Source organism: Crotalus tigris, unplaced genomic scaffold, assembly GCF_016545835.1.
Source record: "Crotalus tigris isolate CLP2741 ecotype Arizona unplaced genomic scaffold, ASM1654583v1 scf7180000024427.8105951120:4207309, whole genome shotgun sequence".
Taxonomy (NCBI): Eukaryota; Metazoa; Chordata; class Lepidosauria; order Squamata; family Viperidae; genus Crotalus; species Crotalus tigris.
This window is the reverse complement of record NW_024100595.1, coordinates 2,227,034-2,248,869: the sequence shown is the minus strand read 5'-3', so window position 1 is coordinate 2,248,869 and position 21,836 is coordinate 2,227,034. Positions and strand designations below refer to the sequence as shown.

Here is a 21,836-nt window from a genome sequence, read left to right as displayed (position 1 = left end):
TCTGTAACAAGCCATGGATACGTAGGATTAGCAATTTAACCACCCTTTAGCAGTTGGTCTGAGTTTGAATGATGTCTGGAAGTGCTCAGAATCAAATCCGAGAATTTTGCATACAAGATACATGCTCCTTTTGCTAAATAACAGCTCCGCCTTGAGTCTCCGGTTGAGCGCTCAGTCATGATCCTCAACCCTACATACAGGCTTTGAAATCTCATTTATGACTTGTTCTTCACCTCCATCCCTCTCAGCTATCACCCATCTTTAAGAAAGAAAACAGCAAAGATACTCAGAGAGGACCCCCAAACTTTCACTCAGTTGGTGGGATTTACACAGTCTGTTCTCCTTTGGCCACAAGACCAACTTACCTCGCAGAGACAGTCCGAGCAGCAGAGTGAGCAAACCGCGTGGAAACACTAAGCCAGCCATGGTGGTGAAAAACAGGTGCAAAGAGATCACTTTCCAGAGCTCATGGCCAGAAGAGCCCACCACCAGGTCATTAATTTGATAGCCCCCTCTTCTCCCCAAAGCTACCGAGACTTCTCTCCAAAACCAGAAATGGGAAGAAGTGAGACTGAATTTCGACATCAAATAATCTTCTGCACAGCAAGATCTGAAGGGGAGGGAGGAGTGAAAAGAGGAGGAGAGAAAGCTTCTCAAGAATATGATTCTTTTTTCCCCCTCTGGGAACGACATCTAATATGGCCAATTTAAGTTTTAAATATTGGGGTCCTTGAGCAACCCTCAGAAAGCTGGTGCGATGCTGGACATTTAGCATCCGATCAACTTGAATGGGATTGTGTGGATTTAATAAAAGCTGTCTGAGAGACACCAGGGACTTCATTTAAAAAACATCTTAAAAATCATGTAATGCAAAATCAGCAGGATGTTCGGGTTGTGAGTCGCACTTTTTCTGTTTTGCACCTTCTGGGTGCAAAGTTCATCGGGGCAGACAATTAAAAAAATCTTATTTTTTTTCCTGTGTTTGCTTTGGGAGGAGATTTTAAAGGATGCAGTTTTTATTTATTTATGTTCTTCTTTTATCACACCTTTTTTACTTTATAAGTAACTCAAAGCAGCAAACATACAGCTCCTTCCTCCATCTATTTTCTCCACAAAAAAGTTGAGGATTTGGAATCTTTTTATACTGACTCCTTTGAACGTAGAAGAAGCAAACAACTTCAGCGTTTGAGCACATGAAAAACTGTTTCCAACCGAGAGCATTTGCAGCATGTCAGTAGCCGTCTCAGTCTGACATCCATCTGTGGTTTTGTTTATATTTTGTTTCCCCTGCCTTTGTTTATATTTTGTTTCTCCCATAAATAGCTTTAAAACATCTGTCAAATATCCACAAGGCCTTTTTCTTACTGCAGAAAAAGGGATGCAGGTTAGTACAGATAGTCCTCAATTTATGACCAATCACTTAGCAACCATTCAAAGTTACAATGGACCCCCCCCCAAGAGCAAATTAGGACCCAGTTTTAGGATTCCAATGGTCATCACCCCTCCTCCTGTGTCAAGTAATTGTATTTTGCATGCTTAGCAATCCACCCACATTTACGACGTTTTGCAGCATCTTTTACAGTCACACAACCAAAATTTATAGTCTTTTTTTTTTTTTTTGCCAAAACCTGGCATTTACTTTCGATTCCTGGCAAAAACTGCCCATTGGCTAAAATGGTTTTGCTTAACAACTGTGGTGTAAACTTAACTACCATGGTGTTCGCGCTTAATAATCACGGCATCAACTTAACAACTGCCACTAAAAAACTACATAAAATTGGGTGTAGTCGTGTGGAGACCTGCTTAACCACCAGAACGGCTTACAATATTGTTAATTCCGGGCTCAATTCCGGTCATAAGTCCAGGACTGCCTGTCAGTTGCCAAAGTTGAATGTTTGTTAGGCGTGAGCAGGACAGAAGAGAGAAGCAGATGCTATTTTGAAGACAGCTTATTTTCAGCTTCAAGGCAAGGCTAGCCACAGGTAGAAACTGGAGGAAATGAAAGCCAGGCGAACAACAGGAGATGTGGAGGCCTTGAAGGTAGATGCAAAATGGGCTTCCTGTTTCACCACCACAGGAAGTGGCGGGTAGAGGCACCAAGGTACACAAGCAGCAGACATTTCTGCCGTGCCTCACCGCTTCAGCAAGAGAGCCATTATGGTAAGAGAATCTTGAAAATATCCCCCCAAACCTTCATCGTCTTTCCTTTGGAACCCTTAGAGGAGGAAGTCTTGAGATGACCTTTCTTTGTGTGGCCTTCAGGATAAAGATTACGTTGGCTTCGCTACATTGCCTACCCAGGTCCACAGGAAGACCGTGAAGAAGGGCTTTGACTTCACGCTGATGGTAGCAGGTAAGCAGTTACACCACTAGCTTTCTCCATTGTAGGAAACAAGGTCCCCTGCTTCCCACCTTAACCCACCAAGCTTGCCTGCTTCTTCCCAGGAGATATTCTTGTGGCTGTTTTCTCCTCCTGAATTGATTTAGGCATGCTATATTCTGTGGTGCAGCATTCAAACGTAAGAGCTAGACTCAGAACAAGCACTTGGTACCCAGTGTGAGCAGACCTCTCCTCTGAAATTGAAGCAATCTTCTTCTTCTCCTCCTCCTCCTTCTTCTTCTTCCTCTTTCTCCTCCTCCTCCTCTTCCTCCAGAATTGCTCATTGTATTGTTATGTAAGATGTTGAGAATGGATGGTGTCTTATTTTGTTTGTATCTTGTTTGGTTAAGAACAGGCAGTTTTCACTTTTGAAATCTGGGCTAGGAGAATATAGTTAATATACAGTATTCCTAATTCTTAAATGTTTATATATATAAAAATATGAGGGCTAATGAGCCTGAAATAGCTATACCAGTCTCCTACTAACTCTTCGTCAGCCACAAATTTTGAAATATATATATATATATGTATATATGTTCAAGAATATTGGTAAAAATGCGACTCCCGGGCATAATTATAGATGAAAGAAATAAAACACGATCACCGGGAGGGTTTAAAGTAAGAATACTTTACTAAAAATATACTATACTTATGCTAAAAAGTTGCCAAGCTTTCGCTGGGGGAAACTCCCCAACATCGTCAGGGCTAAAAAGGCCACTTCAACAAAGGTGGTTTAAGTAGGTTCAAGTAACGTCTGCGCACGGCTCTTAGACCGCGTCACTGGCCCTGGTTGGCCAGCTGATAACCGAGATGTGTCTGTAACGTTATACTCTTTTCTTCGAATACCCCTCCCTATCTCTCCGTTGTTGGTCTTTGGAGGAGTTAGCAACCCTCCATCTCTTCCTCTTTCGATAGTGCTGATACCTATCCTGTTGGGGGGAGGATTCGGTCTGGTGTTTTATTGTGTCTTATAATGGGGATATAATGTGAGTTAATGCCCCTTTTCAATTGTATACTTCTCTCCTCCTCTACCATGTCAACAGCTCCTATCTGAGTATGATATACTTCAATGATCCTGTCTTTATCCTCCACCCCAGTCTTCCTTGTATCCGTTCCCTTTCGTTGTTTGGCATTTGAGCCGGATCCTTCCCATTCATGCCAATAAGGGTTCGTTAGTATTTGGGCATGGTCTCCACTCCCATTACTTTCCCTTTTACTGATCGAGCGAGTTGTCATTCTATGTTTTCTCTCCCCTCTCCATGTGGGACGCTCCTCCTCATTGTTATGGGCGATCGCACACTCCCGGTGATCGTGTTTTATTTCTTTCATATATATATATGTATATGCATATGTATATGTATATGTATATGTATGTGTGTGTGTGTGTATATGTATGTGTGTGTGTGTGTGTGTAGTCCTTGACCTATAACCACAATTGAGCCCCAAATTTCTGTTGCTAAGTGAAACACTTGTTAAGAGAGTTTTGCCCCATTTTACAACCGTTCTTGCCACGGTTATTAACTGAATCGCTGTGGTTGTTAAGTTAATAACAAGGTTGTTACAAGAATCTGGCTTCCCCATTGACTTTGTTTGTCTGAAAATTGCAAAAAGGGATTACATAACCCCAGGATGCTGCAATTATCATAAATATGAGTCAGTTGCCAAGCGTCTTAATTGTGATCACATGACCAGGTGATGCCTCAATGGCTGTGGGAAAAATAATCATAAGTCATAAGTGCCCAAATTTCAATCACCCGACTACAAGAAGGCAAGAATTGGTTATAAGTCATTTTTTAAATGCCTTTGCAACTTTGAATGGTCACTAAATGAATGGTTATAAGTCAAGGATTACCTGTATTGCTTCCTTCACTAACCCAATGGAAGTCTGAACATCCTGGCCAAAATAAGGTAAAATTGAGGCTTTCTCTTATTGCATTTTAGGTTATTGTTATATTTCTGCCACAAATTATACCCTGGACCTTGATTCAGTTTTGAAGGATACCTAGATGTTTAGCATGTTAAATGTTTAGATGTTAGATCATGTCAGTGGCTGAGTTCACATATATTGTATGTTATGCTGAACCATAGGAACAGGGGTTCTCAAACTTGGCCACTTTAAGACTTGTGGACTTCAACTCCCAGAATTCTCCAGCCAGTATGGCTGGCTGGGAAATTCTGGGAGTTGAAATCCACAAGTCTTAAAGTGGCCAGGTTTGAGGGCCCCTGCATAAGAATATTTGCTTGGCCTTGGCTTAGCATAGGAGTCTTCAAACTTGGCCCTTTTATGACTTGTGGACTTCAACTCCCAGAATTCCCCAGCAAATATGGCTGGCTGGGGAATTCTGGGAGATGAAATCCATAAGTCTTAAAGTGCCCAAGTTTGAGGACCCCTGCATAAGACCATTTGCTTGGCCTTAGCACAGGAGTCTTCAAACTTGGCCCTTTTATGACTTGTGGACTTCAACTCCCAGAATTCCTCAGTCAGCGTGCCTGGCTGAGGAATTCTGGGAGTTGAAGTCCACAAGTCATAAAAGGGCCAAGTTTGAAGACCCCTGGCTTAGCATGTCAGAGACCGCAGCCAATGACAACTTACCCAATACATCATCATGAAGCAGTGACATTGTAGATTCCCAACTTGTACTTCTGAAAGTTCTATAAAGATAGTCCTCAACTTACAACCATTCATTGAGTAACTGTTCCAATTTACAGTGGCACTGAAAAAAATGACTTAGGACCAATTCTTGCATTCTTGTAGTCGGGTGATCGAAACGTGGGCACTTGGCAACCAGCATTTACTATGGCTGAAAATGTGATTGCCATTTCTGACCTTTCCAATTGGCTTCCAAAAGCAAAGTCAAAGGGAGAAGGCAGATTCGCTTAACAACGATGTGATCCACTTAACATCTAAACCAGTGGTTCTCAACCTGTGGGTCGGGACCCCATTTGGGGTCGAATGACCATTTTCACGGGGTCGCCAAACAACACAGTCCACCATTTTTCCCCCCCCTTTTCCTTAGCTGTGCTACTCCCTTTTATTCTATTGGCTTTTGAAAGCCAATAGAATAGACTCTCTTGAATAGAGTCTAATTCTATTGGCTTTCAAAAGCCAATAGGAATTGCCCAGGCTGTCTCTGCCCTGCTGAGCCCGCCAAAAGTCCCATTCTGCAAACAGTGCTGCACCAGTTGAGTAGTCCTTGACTTACGACCAATTGAGTAGTCCTCGACTTACGACAGGTTGGGGGTCGCGGCATTAAAAAGGTTGAGAACCACTGATCTAAACTGATTCACTAAACTAGTGTGGCAAAAAAAGGACGTAAAATCGGGCCCAGCTCATTTAACTGTTTTGCCTAGTAACATAAATTCTGGTTCCTACCACAGTCGTTAAGTTGAGGACTGCTTGTAGTCAAACTTTCTGCATTTGTTCTATAGGAGAATCTGGCCTGGGGAAATCCACTCTCATCAACAGCCTTTTCTTGACTGATCTGTATAAGGACCGAGTACTTCCAGATGCACAAGGTGAGAGTACAGCTGATGATTTTGGGAAGATGGGCCGGGGGGGGGGGTAACTTGATTAGGAGACCTCGGGTTGGTCCTGCTTTCCTCTTCTTCCTCTTCATAGCCAGGATCTCCCAAACTCTGGAAATTGTCAAGCATGCCGTAGATATTGAGGAACAAGGAGTGAAAGTCAAGCTGACAGTGATTGATACTCCAGGACTTGGTGATGCAATAGACAACACAGAGTGGTAAGAGGCACCTACAGAATAAGAGAGTTGGAAAGGACTTTGGAGATCTTCTAGTCCACCCCCGGCTCAAGCAGGAGACCTATACCATTTCAAACAAGTGGCTGTCCAGTTTCTTCTTTAAAAAAAAAACTCTAGTGATGAAGCACCCACAACTTCTGGAGGCAAGCTGTTCCACTGGTTAATTGTCCTCACTGTTAGGAGGTTTCTCCTTAATTCCAGGTTGCTTCTCTCCTTGATTAATTCCATCCATTGTTTCTTGTCCTCCCCTCTGGTGTTTTGGAAAATAAGCTGACCCCCTTTTCTTTGTGGCAGCCCCTCAATTACTGGAACACTGCTATTGTGACACTCCTAGTCCTTCTTTTCTCTAAACTAGCCATACCCAAATTCTGCAACCGTTCTTCGTATGTTTTAATCTCTAGGCCTTTAATCATCTTTGTTGCTCTTCTCTGCACACTTTCCAAAGTCTCAACATCTTTTTTATAATGTGGTGACCAAAACTGGATGCAGTATTCCAGGTGTGCTCTCATTAGGGTTTGTATAAAGTGGTATAAATCTTTATAAACCTCTGGGCACACTTATGTGTTAATTCTGTGATTGAAAACCCTATTACATCTCTTCACACAAAAAAATGCGCACAGAATCCTGATTGGAAAGAGCCTTTTGGCATGAGTTTGCAGTAAACAGATTTAGAGATGACTTTGGGAGAGGTATGAAAAAAAAAACATTAAGATTTCAGCTTTCTTAAAAGAGCAAACGCAAGAGAAATTTTTTGCTGTATGGGAAAAATGGATAAATTTCATACAATTTAAATTGGATTTGAAAAAATATCATTTAGCTTTTTTATAATTTGTATAAAAACTCTACTTTTTCTTTTTCTTTTCTTTGTTTTTCTTTTTTAAATACTTTCTCTTTTTAAGGATTATAATTCTTTTTTCATATATATTTTATTTTTAATTATCTTATAATTTTGTTAATTTTTTTTAATTAAGCCTATATCCTGCTCTGGGAAGCTCCGGGGGGGGGAGGGAGGGGGTGGTTTGGAAGGGGTTGGGGGAGGGTTGTATTGTTTTGGGTTTTTTTGTGTTGTTGTTGTTATTGTTTTTTTTCTGTCTTTGTAAAAGTTTTTAAAAAATTTTTCAATTAAAAAAAAAAACATTAAGGAGAGACTGGGAAACAAGATTATAGCTAGTCCTTAACTTACAACCAGAGTATTGCCAGAATTACCAGAATTTCCATTGCTAAGGAAGAGGGTTGTTAAGCAAGGAAAGTTCAACTTTAAGAGGCAAGTTTAAGCGAGGCAAGTTTCCATTTTGTTTTGCCATGGTTGTTAAGTAAAACACAGCACAATCATGCGGTCATTAAGCGAATCCAGCTTCCTCCATTAACTCTACTTGCTGATTGGGAAGGTTGCAAATGGTGATCACATGACTCTGGGATGCTGAACTGTGGTAAATACAGGCTGATGGCCAAGAGGCCAAATGTTTATCACATAACCATGGGGATGGTGAAATGGACATAAGTGTGGGGACAGGTTGCAAGTCACTTTTTTCAGTGTTGTTGTAACCTTGAACAATCACTAAATCAATCGTTGGAAGTCAATGGGTCCCTGTACACCAGTGGTTCTCAACCTTTTTAATGCTGCGACCCCCCAACCGATCGTAAGTCAAGGACTACTCAACCGGTCGTAAGTCAAGGACTACTCAAGTGGTGCAGCACCGTTTGCAGAATGGCTCAGCAGGGCAGAGACAGCTTGGACAATTCCTATTGGCTTTTGAAAGCCAATAGAATTAGACTCTATTCAAGAGAGTCTAATTCTATTGGCTTTCAAAAGCCAATAGAATAAAAGGGAGTAGCACAGCTAAGGAAAAGGGAGAAAAAAATGGCAGATTGCATTGTTTGGCAACCCCCGTGAAATGGTTGTTCGACCCCAAATGGGGTCCCAGCCCACAGGTTGAGAACCACTGCTGTACACAGTTCAGAGACTGAAGCAAGTATGAGAAAGAAAATTAAAATAACTCCAAGTTGATTTCGTTTCGTGGAAAACGTGAGGAAAAATCTGGATAGAAACATTTCAGGTTCTATTCCTTTATCACCTCCAGTGATAAGGTCACATTCCACAAATCTTTTTTTTTTTTTAAACCTAGCTTACCACAAATTTATTTAATTTATTTGTATCCTGCCTTTATTATTTTTACAAATAACTCAATGCGGCTGATATAACCAACACACATTCTTCCTCTTCCTATTTTCCCTGTAACAGCAACCGAATGAGGTGGGTTAAGAGAAAGACTGACTGCCCCAAAGTCACCCAGCTGGATTTCCTGCCTAAGACAGGATTAGAACTCACAATCTCCTGCTTTCTAGACTGGTGCTTAACCACTAGACCAGGGGTCTGCAGCCATAAGAACTTTAAGATTTGTGGACTTCAATTCCCAGAATTCCTCAGCCAGCATAGCTGGCTGAGGAATTCTGGAAGCTGAAGTCCATAAGTCTTTAAGTTGTCAAAGTTGCAGACCTCTGCACTAGACTAGACCAAACTGGCTTTCTTTCTTTCCCTTTTATCTTACAGCTGGAAACCAATTGCCAATTATATCGATGGTCAGTTTGAACAGTATTTTCGGGATGAGAGCGGCCTCGACCGCAAGAATATTCAGGATGGCCGTGTTCATTGCTGCCTCTACGTCCTCTCACCTTTTGGACACGGGTACGATGCACACAAGTTTAGGAGTGAAGCAGAGTGAAAAGTAGGTGAGAGCCTTGCCCCTGTCTCCTGGGAGGACCAGGTATCTGCAAAGGAACAGCAAGTATTAACTTAGTTCAACACCGGCAAGGCAAGGTACTGTATATAAACAGGGAGCGAACTCCACACTCACTAGCACTGATGATGTTACTTAGTAAGATAATGAAACATCTGAAAGGAAACAACAAAGCTCAGAGAGCACCAAGCACTCCACAGCTTAACTTCAGATAGAACTTAACCCAGGATTTGAACCCACCATCCAGTACAATGTTTGTCCTGGCAAAAAGATAATAAAAATTTTACCAAACACGTTCAAAAGGCCTTGCATACCAACTGTCCATCCTGACCTCAGGATGAGATTCTTATTTTATTTGAAATAAATAATAATTAGCAAGGCAGAACCTAACAGCTTGGCTGTTATCGGTAACATTTTCCAAGGACGGGCAAACCTTTGGCTCCTCCTCTTTTGCTACAGGCTCCGCCCCCTGGATATAGAATTCCTCCGAGCCATCCATGACAAAGTCAACATTCTGCCTGTGATTGGAAAAGCGGACTGCTTGACGCCGTCAGAGGTGCAGCACAAAAAAGAGAAGGTATCCACAAGGAAAAACACCATGTAAATAAATCTTGTAGATTACGAGCAAATACAGACCCCTTTCGCCTGTATTACAGGTACCCTGTTTTCCCCGAAAGCAAGGCCTACTCCAAAAATAAGCCTTAGCTTGATTTTTGGGGGTAGGCCTAATATAAGCTCTACCTCAAAAGTAAGCCCTAGTTTTGGGGTGAGGCACAAATCTAAAAATCAAGCTAGGCGTCTTCTGCAGCCAGGTCTGCATTTCTCAGTCACAGGCCTTTCCGGAAGGCCACTGCAGCTGAGAACAGAGCTATGGATTGAATCCATAGCTCAGTACTCGGCTGCACAGGCCTTCCAGAAAGGCCTGACCGCAAAATGCAGGCCGGCTGGGGGGGCTGTCGGTGCCAAAGTTGAGTATAAAAGACACCCCCTGAAAATAAGACCTGGTGCCTTTTTTGGAGGCAAAAAAATAATAATACCCCGTCTTATTTTCAGGGAAACACGGGTAGTCCTTGACTTACGACTACAGCTGGGACCAGAATCTCCATTGCTAAGCAAGGCAGTTGATAAGAGAGTTGTGTCCTATTTTATGATCTTTTTTTGCCATGGATGTTAAGCAAATCACTGCAGTTGTTAAGTGAATCATGCGGTCATTAAGCAAATCCAGTTTCCCCCATTGACTTTGCTTGCTGGCCACCAGCTGAGAAGGTTGCAAATGCCAATCATATGACCCCGGGAGGCTGCAACTGTCATAAATGCGTACTGGTTGCCAAGCACCTGAATTTTGATCATGTGACCTTGGGGATGCTGGGACTTAGTGGAGATGCTAAGCATCAGGACCATCATAAGTCATAATTTTGGCTTCCTCCAGGATGATTTTTTAAAAATGTCCTCATCAAGATTTCCTTGTGACCTCCCATCCACTTCCCAGCCACGCCTGATTCTACCTGAAAGCACCTGCATTAAACTCCCACCATCCCTTTTGTAGTTATATTTCAAGGCTGTTTTAAAATTACAGATTCGGCAGGAGTTAGAAGCCAACAGCATCTGCATTTACGAATTTCCTGACTGTGACTCCGATGAAGACGAAGTGTTCAAAGCTCAGGATGCTGAGATGAAGGTGGGAGAATCGTAACCTACCTGTAGGTTTCACGGGATGCTCTCTGGGATTAGATTACTATTTCTCAAGCTTGGCAACTTGAAGATGCATGGACCTCAACTCCCAGAATTCCCCAGCCAGCCATGCTGGCTGGGGAATTCTGGGAGTTGAGGTCCATGCATCTTCAAGTTGCCAAAGTCTAGTTAAAGCAGCCAAGGATCTAATTAGCGTTCTCCCCGCAGAGAAGCATCCCTTTTGCTGTCGTTGGATCTAGCCACGTGGTCAGAGAGCTAAAGGGCAAAGTATTTCGGGGGAGGCAGTATGCGTGGGGAACCGTGGAAGGTAAATCTTTTTAAGATTTCTTAAAGAGCAACATGGGCAGCAGAGGGCGCTGTGCCATGGGAAGTCAGAAGTGGTACATGTACTAATCCCTTTGTTTGTTTGTTTTCTCTTCCCCTAGTGGAGAACACCGCTCACTGCGACTTCCTTAAACTTAGGAACATGCTGATTCAAACTCACATGCAAGACTTGAAGGATGTGACCCAGGAGGTTCATTATGAAAATTACCGCGCACAGTATATTCAGAGTCTCACCAGACCCGGGGCTCGGGATCGCAGTAGTCGCGCGTAAGCCCAGTTTGGGACTTTGGAAAAACGGGAAGTTAGCTAAGAGAACTCCGATGAATCAAGTGACTGGCTGTGTTTGTATGGCATAACAGAAACAAAAAACCACCAGCAATTGGTTTGTAGGTAATCCTTGACTTACGTCCAGAATGATGATGATGGTATAATAATAATAATAATAATAATAATAATAATAATAATAATAATAATAATAATAATAATAATAATAATAATAACCCCCAGTGAGGCACTACCTTGACGTGGTTGTGGGGCTTGTGTACTCTGAGGAAGATGAGAGCTATGCCAGAGGTTCAACCATACTGGACAGGTCTCATCAGAGGAGTCAGACAAAGAGTGTCTCTCCCATAAAAAATATGGTGAGACGTAAATTTCAGAATGCCATACCGGCTCGGACGTCGCCCGGGTTAACAAGGTCCGCGCTAGATATTGGAGTTCCTGGATATCTGGTGAAAAATGGGTTACAGGACTCAGGACTGTTGGCTGAGCAACCAGGGCCAGCAGCTGCAGAACTACTGGAAGAAAAGGTGTTTACTCGTCGCAGATACACAGTGATGGAAAACAAAGAAATAATGATCTGTTACTACAGATCAAGTCCAACAAGACGAGGATATCTAAAACGAATGCACGAATTCTGGAAAGAACAACATCCAGAATCAGAAATAACAGAACAGAGACTAGCAGATCAACGCCGATTTATAACACGAAATAAAGTATTTACAGAAACAGAATTGGACGAACTGCAAAGGTTTACCCAGGGCAAAGAAATCAAAGCCTTACCAGAAGTAATTCAGAATGTAGAGGCAAACCAGGGGGAGTTGGCAGTGAAGAATCCAGTAGAGATATACAACTGTTCTCATTTGGAAACCAGGCACCTCTTCCTCAGGAAGAACAAAACCCTCTAACTAAAGAAATAAAAGAATTGAAACAAAGAATAATTGAGCATCTAGAACAGCACAAAAACAACAGAATAAGGCTGCCTGCATTGAAGCTTGTTCCAAAGAAACAGCTAGCACAAGCATTAAAAGATGCAAATACTGCAATAGCAAGTATAAGCACCAATTCACTGCAAGAAACAAACCAACTAATGTACAGCACAGCTGCAGTTATAACAGAATACCTGGGATGCAAAATCAACAAAGAAGAAAAACAAACAAACAGTGCACCACAAAAATGGAAGGTTAGACTAGAAAATAAGATCAGCAAGTTAAGATCACATGCAAGCAAGCTAGAACAGATGAAAGAAAAGAAGCTGAAGAACAAGAAGACCAAAGAATACCTAATCAAGAAATACCACTTAGAAACAAGGAAGATCAAGGAAGCACTGGAAATAATAAAGCAACAAATAACAGCTATAGCCAGGAAAATCAGTAGATATGAAGCTCGAATTGCAAACTATAGGCAGAACCTCCAATTTCAATCCAATCAGAAACGTTTCTACCAATCCATCAATGGAGAAACTGCAAGGAATCAGTCAGTACCTGACAAGGAAGAAACAGTGCAATTCTGGAAGCAGATATGGGATAACCCAAAGAAATACAACAAGGATGCGGCTTGGTTAAAAGAGGTGGATGCAAATAAAACAGAAGTTGAAATGAAAGAACTAGTAATAACAACAAAAATGGTAGAAAAAAGAGCAAAGAAAATCAAAAATTGGTCAGCACCAGGTGAAGATGAACTGCATGGGTTTTGGTTGAAACATCTAACTGTTATACACCCACTCATTGCCAAGCAGTTCAACAATATACTACAAGGAGGAGAAATTGAAAAGTGGCTAACAACTGGGAAAACCTACCTAATAATGAAAAATCCAGCAAAAGGGGCAACACCAGGTAACTACAGGCCAATTACCTGCTTACCAACAACATTCAAATTACTAACTGGTGTGGTAGCTGATGCAGTACAACAGCATCTAGTTGAAAACAATCTCTTTCCACCTGAGCAGAAAGGAAACCGCCCCAATAGCAGAGGAACAAAAGATCAACTCCTAATAGACAAAATGATCTTGGAAAACTGCAAGAGAAGGAAGACCAACCTGAATGTGGCATGGATTGACTACAAAAAGGCATTTGACTCTCTGCCACATGATTGGATAATCAAGTGCCTAGAAATAACAGGAGTCAGTAGAAACATCAGAAAATTTGTGCAAAGATCGATGGCACAATGGAAGACACAGTTGCAGATCAATGGTGAAAGCTGGGAGAGGTTAATATCAAGAGAGGAATATTTCAAGGAGATTCATTATCACCATTACTATTTGTTATTGCACTGTTTCCTCTGTCAACAATACTGAATAACTCAGGACATGGCTATCAAACATCAAAAACATCTGCTAGACTATCCCACCTCCTTTACATGGATGATCTGAAGCTGTATGGAAAAACATCATCTGAAATAGAATCGCTGCTCAACACTGTCCGTATATATAGCCAAGATATTGTAATGGAGTTTGGCTTGGACAAATGTGCCACACTTACTATCAAACAAGGAAAAATAGTGAAAACTGAAGGAATCAAGATGCCCCACGAAAATAACATTAAGAGTCTGGATGAGGAAGAGTACTACAAATACTTGGGTATCCTTCAAGCTGACAACATCAAGCACACTGAAGTCAAGAAAAAGATTAGAGGTGAATACATCAAGAGAGTGAAGAAGATCTTAAAATCCAAACTCAATGGAGGAAATACCATAAAGGCAATCAACACCTGGGCAATCCCAGTCATTAGGTACACAGCTGGAATAGTGGACTGGACTCAAGCAGAACTAAAAGCAATGGATAGGCAGACCAGAAAAATAATGACAATGAATCATGCCCTTCATCCACGCAGTGACATTGATAGACTTTATCTACCAAGGCAAATAGGTGGGCGTGGAATGCTACAAGTACATCAGATGGTTGAAGAAGAAAAAATGCTTTGGAAGAATATCTGAAGAACAATGATGAAGATGCACTGAAATTAGTATATCAGGAAGGCTTACTAACTACTGGAGAGACCAAACTGGCCTACAAGAAAGACCAAATGAAGAACAGAATAGAGGCATGGGAAGACAAAGCACTACATGGCCAATACATGAAAAAAATAGCTGGGAAAGCAGATAATAATAAAACCTGGCAATGGCTAAGAGCAGGAAAATTGAAGAAAGAGACCGAGGGACTAATTCTGGCTGCACAAGACCAAGCCTTAAGGACAAATGCATACAAAGTCAAAATTGAGAAGACAGCAACAGACAGTAAGTGCCGCCTATGCAAAGAAGCTGAAGAAACAGTGGACCACTTGGTAAGCTGTTGCAAGAAGATTGCACAGACTGATTACAAGCAGCGGCATGACAAAGTAGCAACAATGGTGCATTGGAAGATCTGCAAAAAATATCATTTGCCTGTAAGCAAAAACTGGTGGGATCATAAAATAGAGAAAGTCATAGAAAATGATAAAATTAAACTGCTCTGGGACTTCAGAATTCAAACAGACAAGCACCTGCAACATAACACCCCAGACTTAACAATTGTCGATAAGAAAGACAAAAAAGTCTGGATAGTGGACGTGGCAGTGCCTGGAGATAGCAGAATAGAAGAGAAAGAACTGGAGAAGATAACAAAATACAAAGACCTACAAATAGAAATAGAAAGACTGTGGCAAAAGCAAGCAAGGGTAGTACCAATAGTCATAGGCTCCTTGGGTGCAATCCCAAAACAACTGGAGCACCACTTGAACACCATTGGCATTGACAAATTCGCTATTAGTCAATTGCAAAAGGCGGCCTTACTAGGAACTGCTTCCATCCTGCGACGATATCTGTAATACCATCAAACATCCACATCTGCCTATCCCAGGTCCTGGGTAAGGACTCGATAGGTAGACAAAATGCCAAATCCAGTCTGAACATCTGGCTGACTGTGCGATGATCTGTAATAATAATAATAATAATAATAATAATAATAATAATAATAATAATAATAATAATAATAATAATAATAATAATAATACTGTTTCCTCTGTCAACAATACTGAATAACTCAGGACATGGCTATCAAACATCAAAAACATCTACCAGACTATCCCATCTCCTTTACATGGATGATCTGAAGCTGTATGGAAAAACATCATTTGAAATAGAATCACTGCTCAACACTGTCTGTATATATAGACAAGATATTGTTATGGAGTTTGGCTTGGACAAATGTGCCACACTTACCATCAAAGAAGGAAAAGTAGTGAAAACTGAAGGACTCAAGATGCCCCATGAAAATAACATTAAGAGTCTGGATGAGGAAGATTACTACAAATACTTGGGTATCCTTCAAGCTGACAACATCAAGCACACTGAAGTCAAGAAAAAGATTAGAGGTGAATACATCAAGAGAGGGAAGAAGATCTTAAAGTCCAAACTCAATGGAGGAAATACCATAAAGGCAATCAACACCTGGGCAATTCCAGTCATTAGGTACACAGCTGGAATAGTGGACTGGACTCAAGCAGAACTAAAAGCAATGGATAGGCAGACCAGAAAAATAATGACAATGAATCATGCCCTTCATCCACGCAGTGACATTGATAGACTTTATCTACCAAAGCAAATAGGTGGGCGTGGAATGCTACAAGTACATCAGATGGTTGAAGAAGAAAAAATGGCTTTGGAAGAATATCTGAAGAACAATGATGAAGATGCACTGAAATTAGTATATCAGGAAGGCTTATTGACTATAGGAGAGACAAACTGGCCTACAAGAAAGACCAAATGAAGAACAGAATAGAGGCATGGGAAGACAAAGCACTACATGGCCAATACATTATAAAAATAGCTGGGAAAGCAGATAATAACAAGACTTGGCAATGGCTAAGAGCAGGAAAATTGAAGAAAGAGACCGAGGGACTAATTCTGGCTGCACAAGACCAAGCCTTAAGGACAAATGCATATAAAGTCAAAATTGAGAAGACAGCAACAGACAGTAAGTGCCGCCTATGCAAAGAAGCTGAAGAAACAGTGGACCACCTGGTAAGCTGCTGCAAGAAGATTGCACAGACTGACTACAAGCAGCGGCATGACAAAGCAGCAACAATGGTGCATTGGAAGATCTGCAAAAAATATAATTTGCCTGTAAGCAAAAACTGGTGGGATCATAAAATAGAGAAAGTCATAGAAAATGATAAAATTAAACTGCTCTGGGACTTCAGAATTCAAACAGACAAACACCTGCAACATAACACCCCAGACTTAACAATTGTCGATAAGAAAGACAAAAAAGTCTGGATAGTGGATGTGGCAGTGCCTGGAGACAGCAGAATAGACGAGAAAGAACTGGAGAAGATAACAAAATACAAAGACTACAAATAGAAATAGAAAGACTGTGGCAAAAGCAAGCAAGGGTAGTACCAATAGTCATAGGCTCCTTGGGCGCAATCCCAAAACAACTGGAGCACCACTTGAACACCATTGGCATTGACAAATTTGCTATTAGTCAATTGCCAAAGGCGGCCTTATTAGGAACTGCTTCCATCCTGCGACGATACCTGTAATACCATCAAACATCCACATCTGCCTATCCCAGATCCTGGGTAAGGACTCGATAGGTAGACAAAATGCCAAATCCAGTCTGAATATCTGGCTGACTGTGCGATGATCCATAATAATAATAATAATAATAATAATAATAATAATAATAATAATAATAATAAACAATAATAATAATAATTCCCTTGGGTGCAATCCCAAAATAATTGGAGCACTACTTGAACATCACTGGCATTGACAAATTCGCTATTTGTCAATTGCAAAAGGCAGCCTTACTAGGAACTGCTTCCATCCTGAGACGATATCTGTAATATCATCAAACATCCACATCTGCCTATCCCAGGTCCTTGGTAAGGACTCGATAGGTAGACAGAAATATCAAATCCAGTCTGAACATCTGGCTGACTGTGCGATGATCAATAATATTAATACTAATAGTAGTAGTAGCAGCAGTAGTAGTAGTAGTAATAATAATAATAATAATAATAATAATAATAATAATAATAATAATAATAAAAGTCGGAAAGGACCTTAGAGATCATCTAGTCTAAGCCCCTGCTCAGGCAAGAAAGCCTATACCATTTCAGACAAATGGCTGTCCAGTCTCTTCTTAAAAACTTCCAGTGTTGGAGCATTCACCGCTTCTGGAGGCAGGTTGTTCCACTGGTTAATTGTTCTCACTGTCAGGAAGTTTCTCCTTAGTTCTAGGTTGCTTCTCTCCTTGATTAGTTTCCATCTGTTGCTTCTTGTCCTGCCTTCAGGTGCTTTGGAGAATAGTTTGACTCCCTCTTCTTTGTGGCAGCCCCTAAGATATTGGAACACTGCTATCATGTCCCCCCTCATCCTTCTCTTCATTAAACTAGACATACCCAATTCCAGCAACCGTTCCTTGTATGTTTTAGCCTCCAATCCCCTAATCATCTTTGTTGCTCTTCTCTGTACTCTTTCTAGAGTCTCAACATCTTTTTTACATTGTGGTGACCAAAATTGGATGCAGTATTCCAAGTGTGGCCTTACCAAAGCATTGTAAAGTGGTATTAACACTTCACGTGACTTTGATTATCCATTCAGTCAAGTCCGACTCTTGATAATGCTATGGGGCAGGTCTCTCCACAACTTCTGATCTTCTACTACTTCTTTGAGTACGACGAAAATAGGGACCAGAATTTCTGTTGCTATGCAAGGCAGTTGTTAAGTAAGTCATGCAAAATTTTAGGACCTTTTTTGCCACACTTGTTAGGGCGAAACACTGCAGTTGTTAAGTCAAACATGCACCTGCGAGCAGATCCGGCTTCCCCCACTGATTTTGCTTGTCTCAAGCCAATTGGGAAGGTCACAAATGGTGATCACATGACCCCAAGACACTGCAACGGTCGTAAATACATCCTGGTTGCCAAGTGGCCGAATTTTGATCACGTAAGCCCATGCTGCAATGGTTGTAAGCATGAGGACTAGTTGTAAGTCACTTTTTTCCAAAGCTACTGTTAACTTTGAACGGCTATTAAAGGAATGGTTGTAAGTCAAGGACTACCTATAAATAAGCTCATAAATCATGGTTTCTAAACCACAGGCTAGGTTTACACAATTTGTTACGCCCAAACCAAACATGCATGATGGCGTAGCAATTTATCTGAACTAGGCCAGGATATGCCTTTCACCTGACTTAATGGAGTATTCAGAATCAGTTGAAACAAGATTTTTCTAAAAAAAAATCATTTGAAATTTTATTAATGAAGACACTGGCAGAAAAAAATATATAACAGAGGTAACACAGACTAGCTTTATTACCAATCCGGTGTATTTTTTAAAAAATAAAGCTTGTTAACCCTCAGGATTGTAGATGAACTGTACATAGATCCATATAAAAGACTGCTTGGATTATTAAAATGAAGTACAATTATTCTTAACTGAACCATTGTATAAAACTTTATATACATGTATAATATGTGTAAGAGGCCCAAAGATATATAATTTGCTGTGGTTTTGCTTTTCTTCTTTCCCCCCTTTTTCTAATCTTTCTTTTTCAGTTGAGCTTATTTAAATCAATGTTTTTTTCAAATTTGGCAACTTTTAAGACTTGTGGACTTTAACTCACAGCCAACGCTGGGTAGAAAATTCTGAGAGTTGAAGCCCATGCTTCTTAAAAGTTGCCATGTTTGGAAAACACCCATTTAAATAAAGCATAAATAAGCAAATCATCAGATACATACATATCAAGAATGTGACCTGGTGAAATTTAAAACTCTTGTCTCGCTAGGAAACTGTCCCGCCAGAGTGCCACCGACCTGCCTGTCCTGCCGATGTCCGAGACAGAGAAGTTAATTCGTGAGAAGGACGAGGAGGTGAGTCATAAAGAGAAGCAGGACCGTTATGCAACCGTCCTGCTATCATTTTCATGCAAGTGATGGGGTTGATGGCAAAGGAGAATGATGGACTTCTGCAACTTCCCATCTCATATTTTCTGCTTGGTTTCCCTCTTAGCTGCAAGGGGTGGGGAATACCTTGGCAATCTGTCAGCCTTGCGAGGTAGTCCAGACAAGAAACACACCCAGAAGTACTAGCTCTACTTTATTCTAAGGTCACGTTGACAGAATTTCAAAAATCTGAAAGAACATCTCTTCCCCCTCGCCTTTACAGCTTAAGAAACTAGAGAGAGTCTTTTCTGAGATGTTTGCCATGCCGTCATTCTGAGCATGGCTCTGACCCATGTCCCAAGGTCATTCCCACATTGTTGTTGTTAGTTGCGAAGTTGTGTCCAACCCATCACGACCCCATGGACAACGTTCCTCCAGGCCTTCCTGTCCTCTACCATCTTCTGGAGTCCATTTAAGCTCACGCCTACTGCTTCAGTGACTCCATCCAGCCACCTCATTCTCTGTCGTCCCCTTCTTCTATTGCCCTCAATCTTTCCCAGCATTAGGCCCTTCTCCAGTGAGTCCTTCCTTCTCATTAGGTGGCCAAAGTATTTGAGTTTCAACTTCAGGATCTGGCCTTCTAAAGAGCAGTCAGGGTTGATCTCTTCTAGGACTGACCAGTTTGAACGCCTTGCAGTCCAGGACACTAGCAGGAGACTTCTCCAGCACCATAGTTCAAAGGCCTCAATCCTTTGGCGCTCAGCCTTTCTTATGGTCCAACTTTCACAGCCATATATTGCAACTGGGGAAACCATGGCCTTGGTAAACCATGGTATTCCCACATGCCATTATGCAATCAGATGCAAAAGAGATCTCTCAGAGAAAAGATAAAGCGCTTTCTCCCATTTTCCTCAAAGAAGAAAAATATACCAATAAAAGAGAATATTTGTAGCTCAGATTTGAACTGTCTGCACTGTCCTTGATGCTCTCTGAGCTTGGTTGTTTTCTTGGCAGACATTTCATTACCCAAACTACATAACATCATCAGCGCTAGTCAGTGTAGACGTTGCTTCCTGTTTATTTTTATATATTTCATATTTCTAAACCACCCATCTCCTTCAGAGGGTCTCACTCGCTTATACGCTCACTAGCACTGATGATCCCAAAGGTGCTTTTTCAAGAGGCCACTGGAGTTTGCTTTTCCATGAAGACGTTTCGCTTCTTATCCAAGGTGCTTCTTCAGTTCTGACTGAATGGTGGAGAATGGAAGGATATTATATACTTTGCAGTCATCTGCTCGTTAGCACTCTTTCTGGGAGTCACTAGGGCTACTTGGAGGTTTATCTGTGCCCTTGGGGTCAACTGAATAGTGCAAATGGGTGTGGAACCTTTTCGGAACTGCTGAAAGGACTGTGTTGCACCTTTGGGACAACCATGAGGTGGATGACTGAGAATCTCCACAGACATTTAGCACTGATGATGTTACCTAGTTTGGTAATGAAACGTCTGCGAGGAAACAACCGAGCTCAAGAGAGCAGCCAAGACCTCACAAAAGACAAACAGATTTCATAATTGCCAACTACAGAGAGGGAAATGCAGATTCCTACCCTCTCAGTAAGGCTAGGTACAGGTTGAATTATTCAATTTGCCCATCAACTTCCCATCCTAGTCTGACAGCCCCAATCTCAGCCCCTCTTGCCTAATAATCTCGGGCGGAACGGTGAGCGCAAACTTCCATTTCTCCCTCGTTTTCCCCAGCTCCGTCGGATGCAGGAAATGTTACGGCAAATGCAGGAGCAGATGCTACACAGCAAGGGAGAACAGTGTGACAGCTTGTGAAGGAGCCTCTTTTTCCAAGTCAGAGGAATTCCCGAAGGAAGAAAACCCCTGGGTGATCTTTGGGTCAGAGGAGCCCACCAGCTTTGGAAAATGGCCAGGTTAGCTCTGGCTGATGAACTGTGCATTTGGAGAAGTTTGAAAAGGGAATTCTTCCCTTCGTTTCCCTCTCCCTCTTTCATACTCACCTCTTTGCCCATTCACTAAGACCCTGAGCATTTCTCACCTGCCAGCACAATAGTGCTTTAATAATAACTCAAGATGCTCCAATAAAACACAATGTTTGGATCCATGCCAGGCCTGGAATGTTTAGTAGTTATTCTCTCCCAATTTCTTACTTACAAGGTATTTGTATCTGAAGTATGATCTGTTAATGATTCGGGATCGAATCTTGTCCAGCATCAAATACAGGTAGTCCTTGACCCACAACCATAATTGAACCCAAGATATTGGTTGCTAAGAGAGACATTTATTAAGCGAAGTTTGCCCCAATTTATGACCTTCCTTGCCACAGTTAAGTGAATCACTGCAGTTGTTTAGTTAACACGGTTGTTAAGTGAATCTGGCCTCCCCATTGACTTTGCTTGTCAGAAGTCACAAAAGCGGATCATGTGATCCTGGGGACACACTGCGACCCTCATCAATATGAATCAGTTGACAAGCATCTTAATTTTGACCATGTGACCCTGGGGATGGTGCAATGGTCATAAGTGTGAAATTCAGTCATAAGTCACTTTTTTTTAGTGCCACTGTAACTTTGAACGGACACCAAACGGTTGCAAGTCGAGGATAACCTGTAGCGGCTTTTCAATAGGACCCAGTCATTAATCCAGATCTGATTAGGTCAGGATTTTGATTGGCTGAATTTACACAACTCTCTCAACTTGTTATGGAGGGCTGTTTTGTGCAATGGCAGGCAAACCCACCAGCTGGGATTAAACCACCATGGCTTAGTAGT

General features: G+C 41.5%; 2 protein-coding genes across 2 annotated transcripts in view; one reads left to right on the top strand and one right to left on the bottom strand.

The window, feature by feature from the left end:
* ITGAL (integrin subunit alpha L) overlaps positions 1 to 588 on the bottom strand; it is an 86,531-nt gene extending 85,943 nt beyond the window's left edge. Inside the window, exon 1 of the mRNA XM_039330469.1 lies at positions 366 to 588. Within this exon, the coding sequence (XP_039186403.1) occupies positions 366 to 585 (220 nt within the window). The 5' untranslated portion in view covers positions 586 to 588. The remainder of the gene's footprint in view (positions 1 to 365) is intronic.
* A 1,445-nt stretch (positions 589 to 2,033) lies between these two features.
* On the top strand, positions 2,034 to 21,173 carry SEPTIN1 (septin 1). Its single transcript, XM_039330468.1, has 11 exons — positions 2,034 to 2,160; positions 2,263 to 2,353; positions 5,810 to 5,896; positions 6,000 to 6,123; positions 8,693 to 8,827; positions 9,339 to 9,456; positions 10,456 to 10,557; positions 10,779 to 10,878; positions 10,997 to 11,162; positions 18,946 to 19,030; positions 20,801 to 21,173. Exons 1-11 carry the CDS (start codon positions 2,158 to 2,160, stop codon positions 20,879 to 20,881), a joined length of 1,092 nt encoding a protein of 363 aa, XP_039186402.1. The 5' UTR covers positions 2,034 to 2,157; the 3' UTR covers positions 20,882 to 21,173.
* The last annotated feature ends 663 nt before the right edge of the window (positions 21,174 to 21,836 follow it).

Coding starts and splice junctions, on each gene's coding strand:
- SEPTIN1 (XM_039330468.1), top strand. Junction 6,124..8,692: donor GCAATAGACAACACAGAGTG/GTAAGAGGCACC, acceptor TTTATCTTACAG/CTGGAAACCAATTGCCAATT. Junction 10,558..10,778: donor CTCAGGATGCTGAGATGAAG/GTGGGAGAATCG, acceptor TTCTCCCCGCAG/AGAAGCATCCCTTTTGCTGT.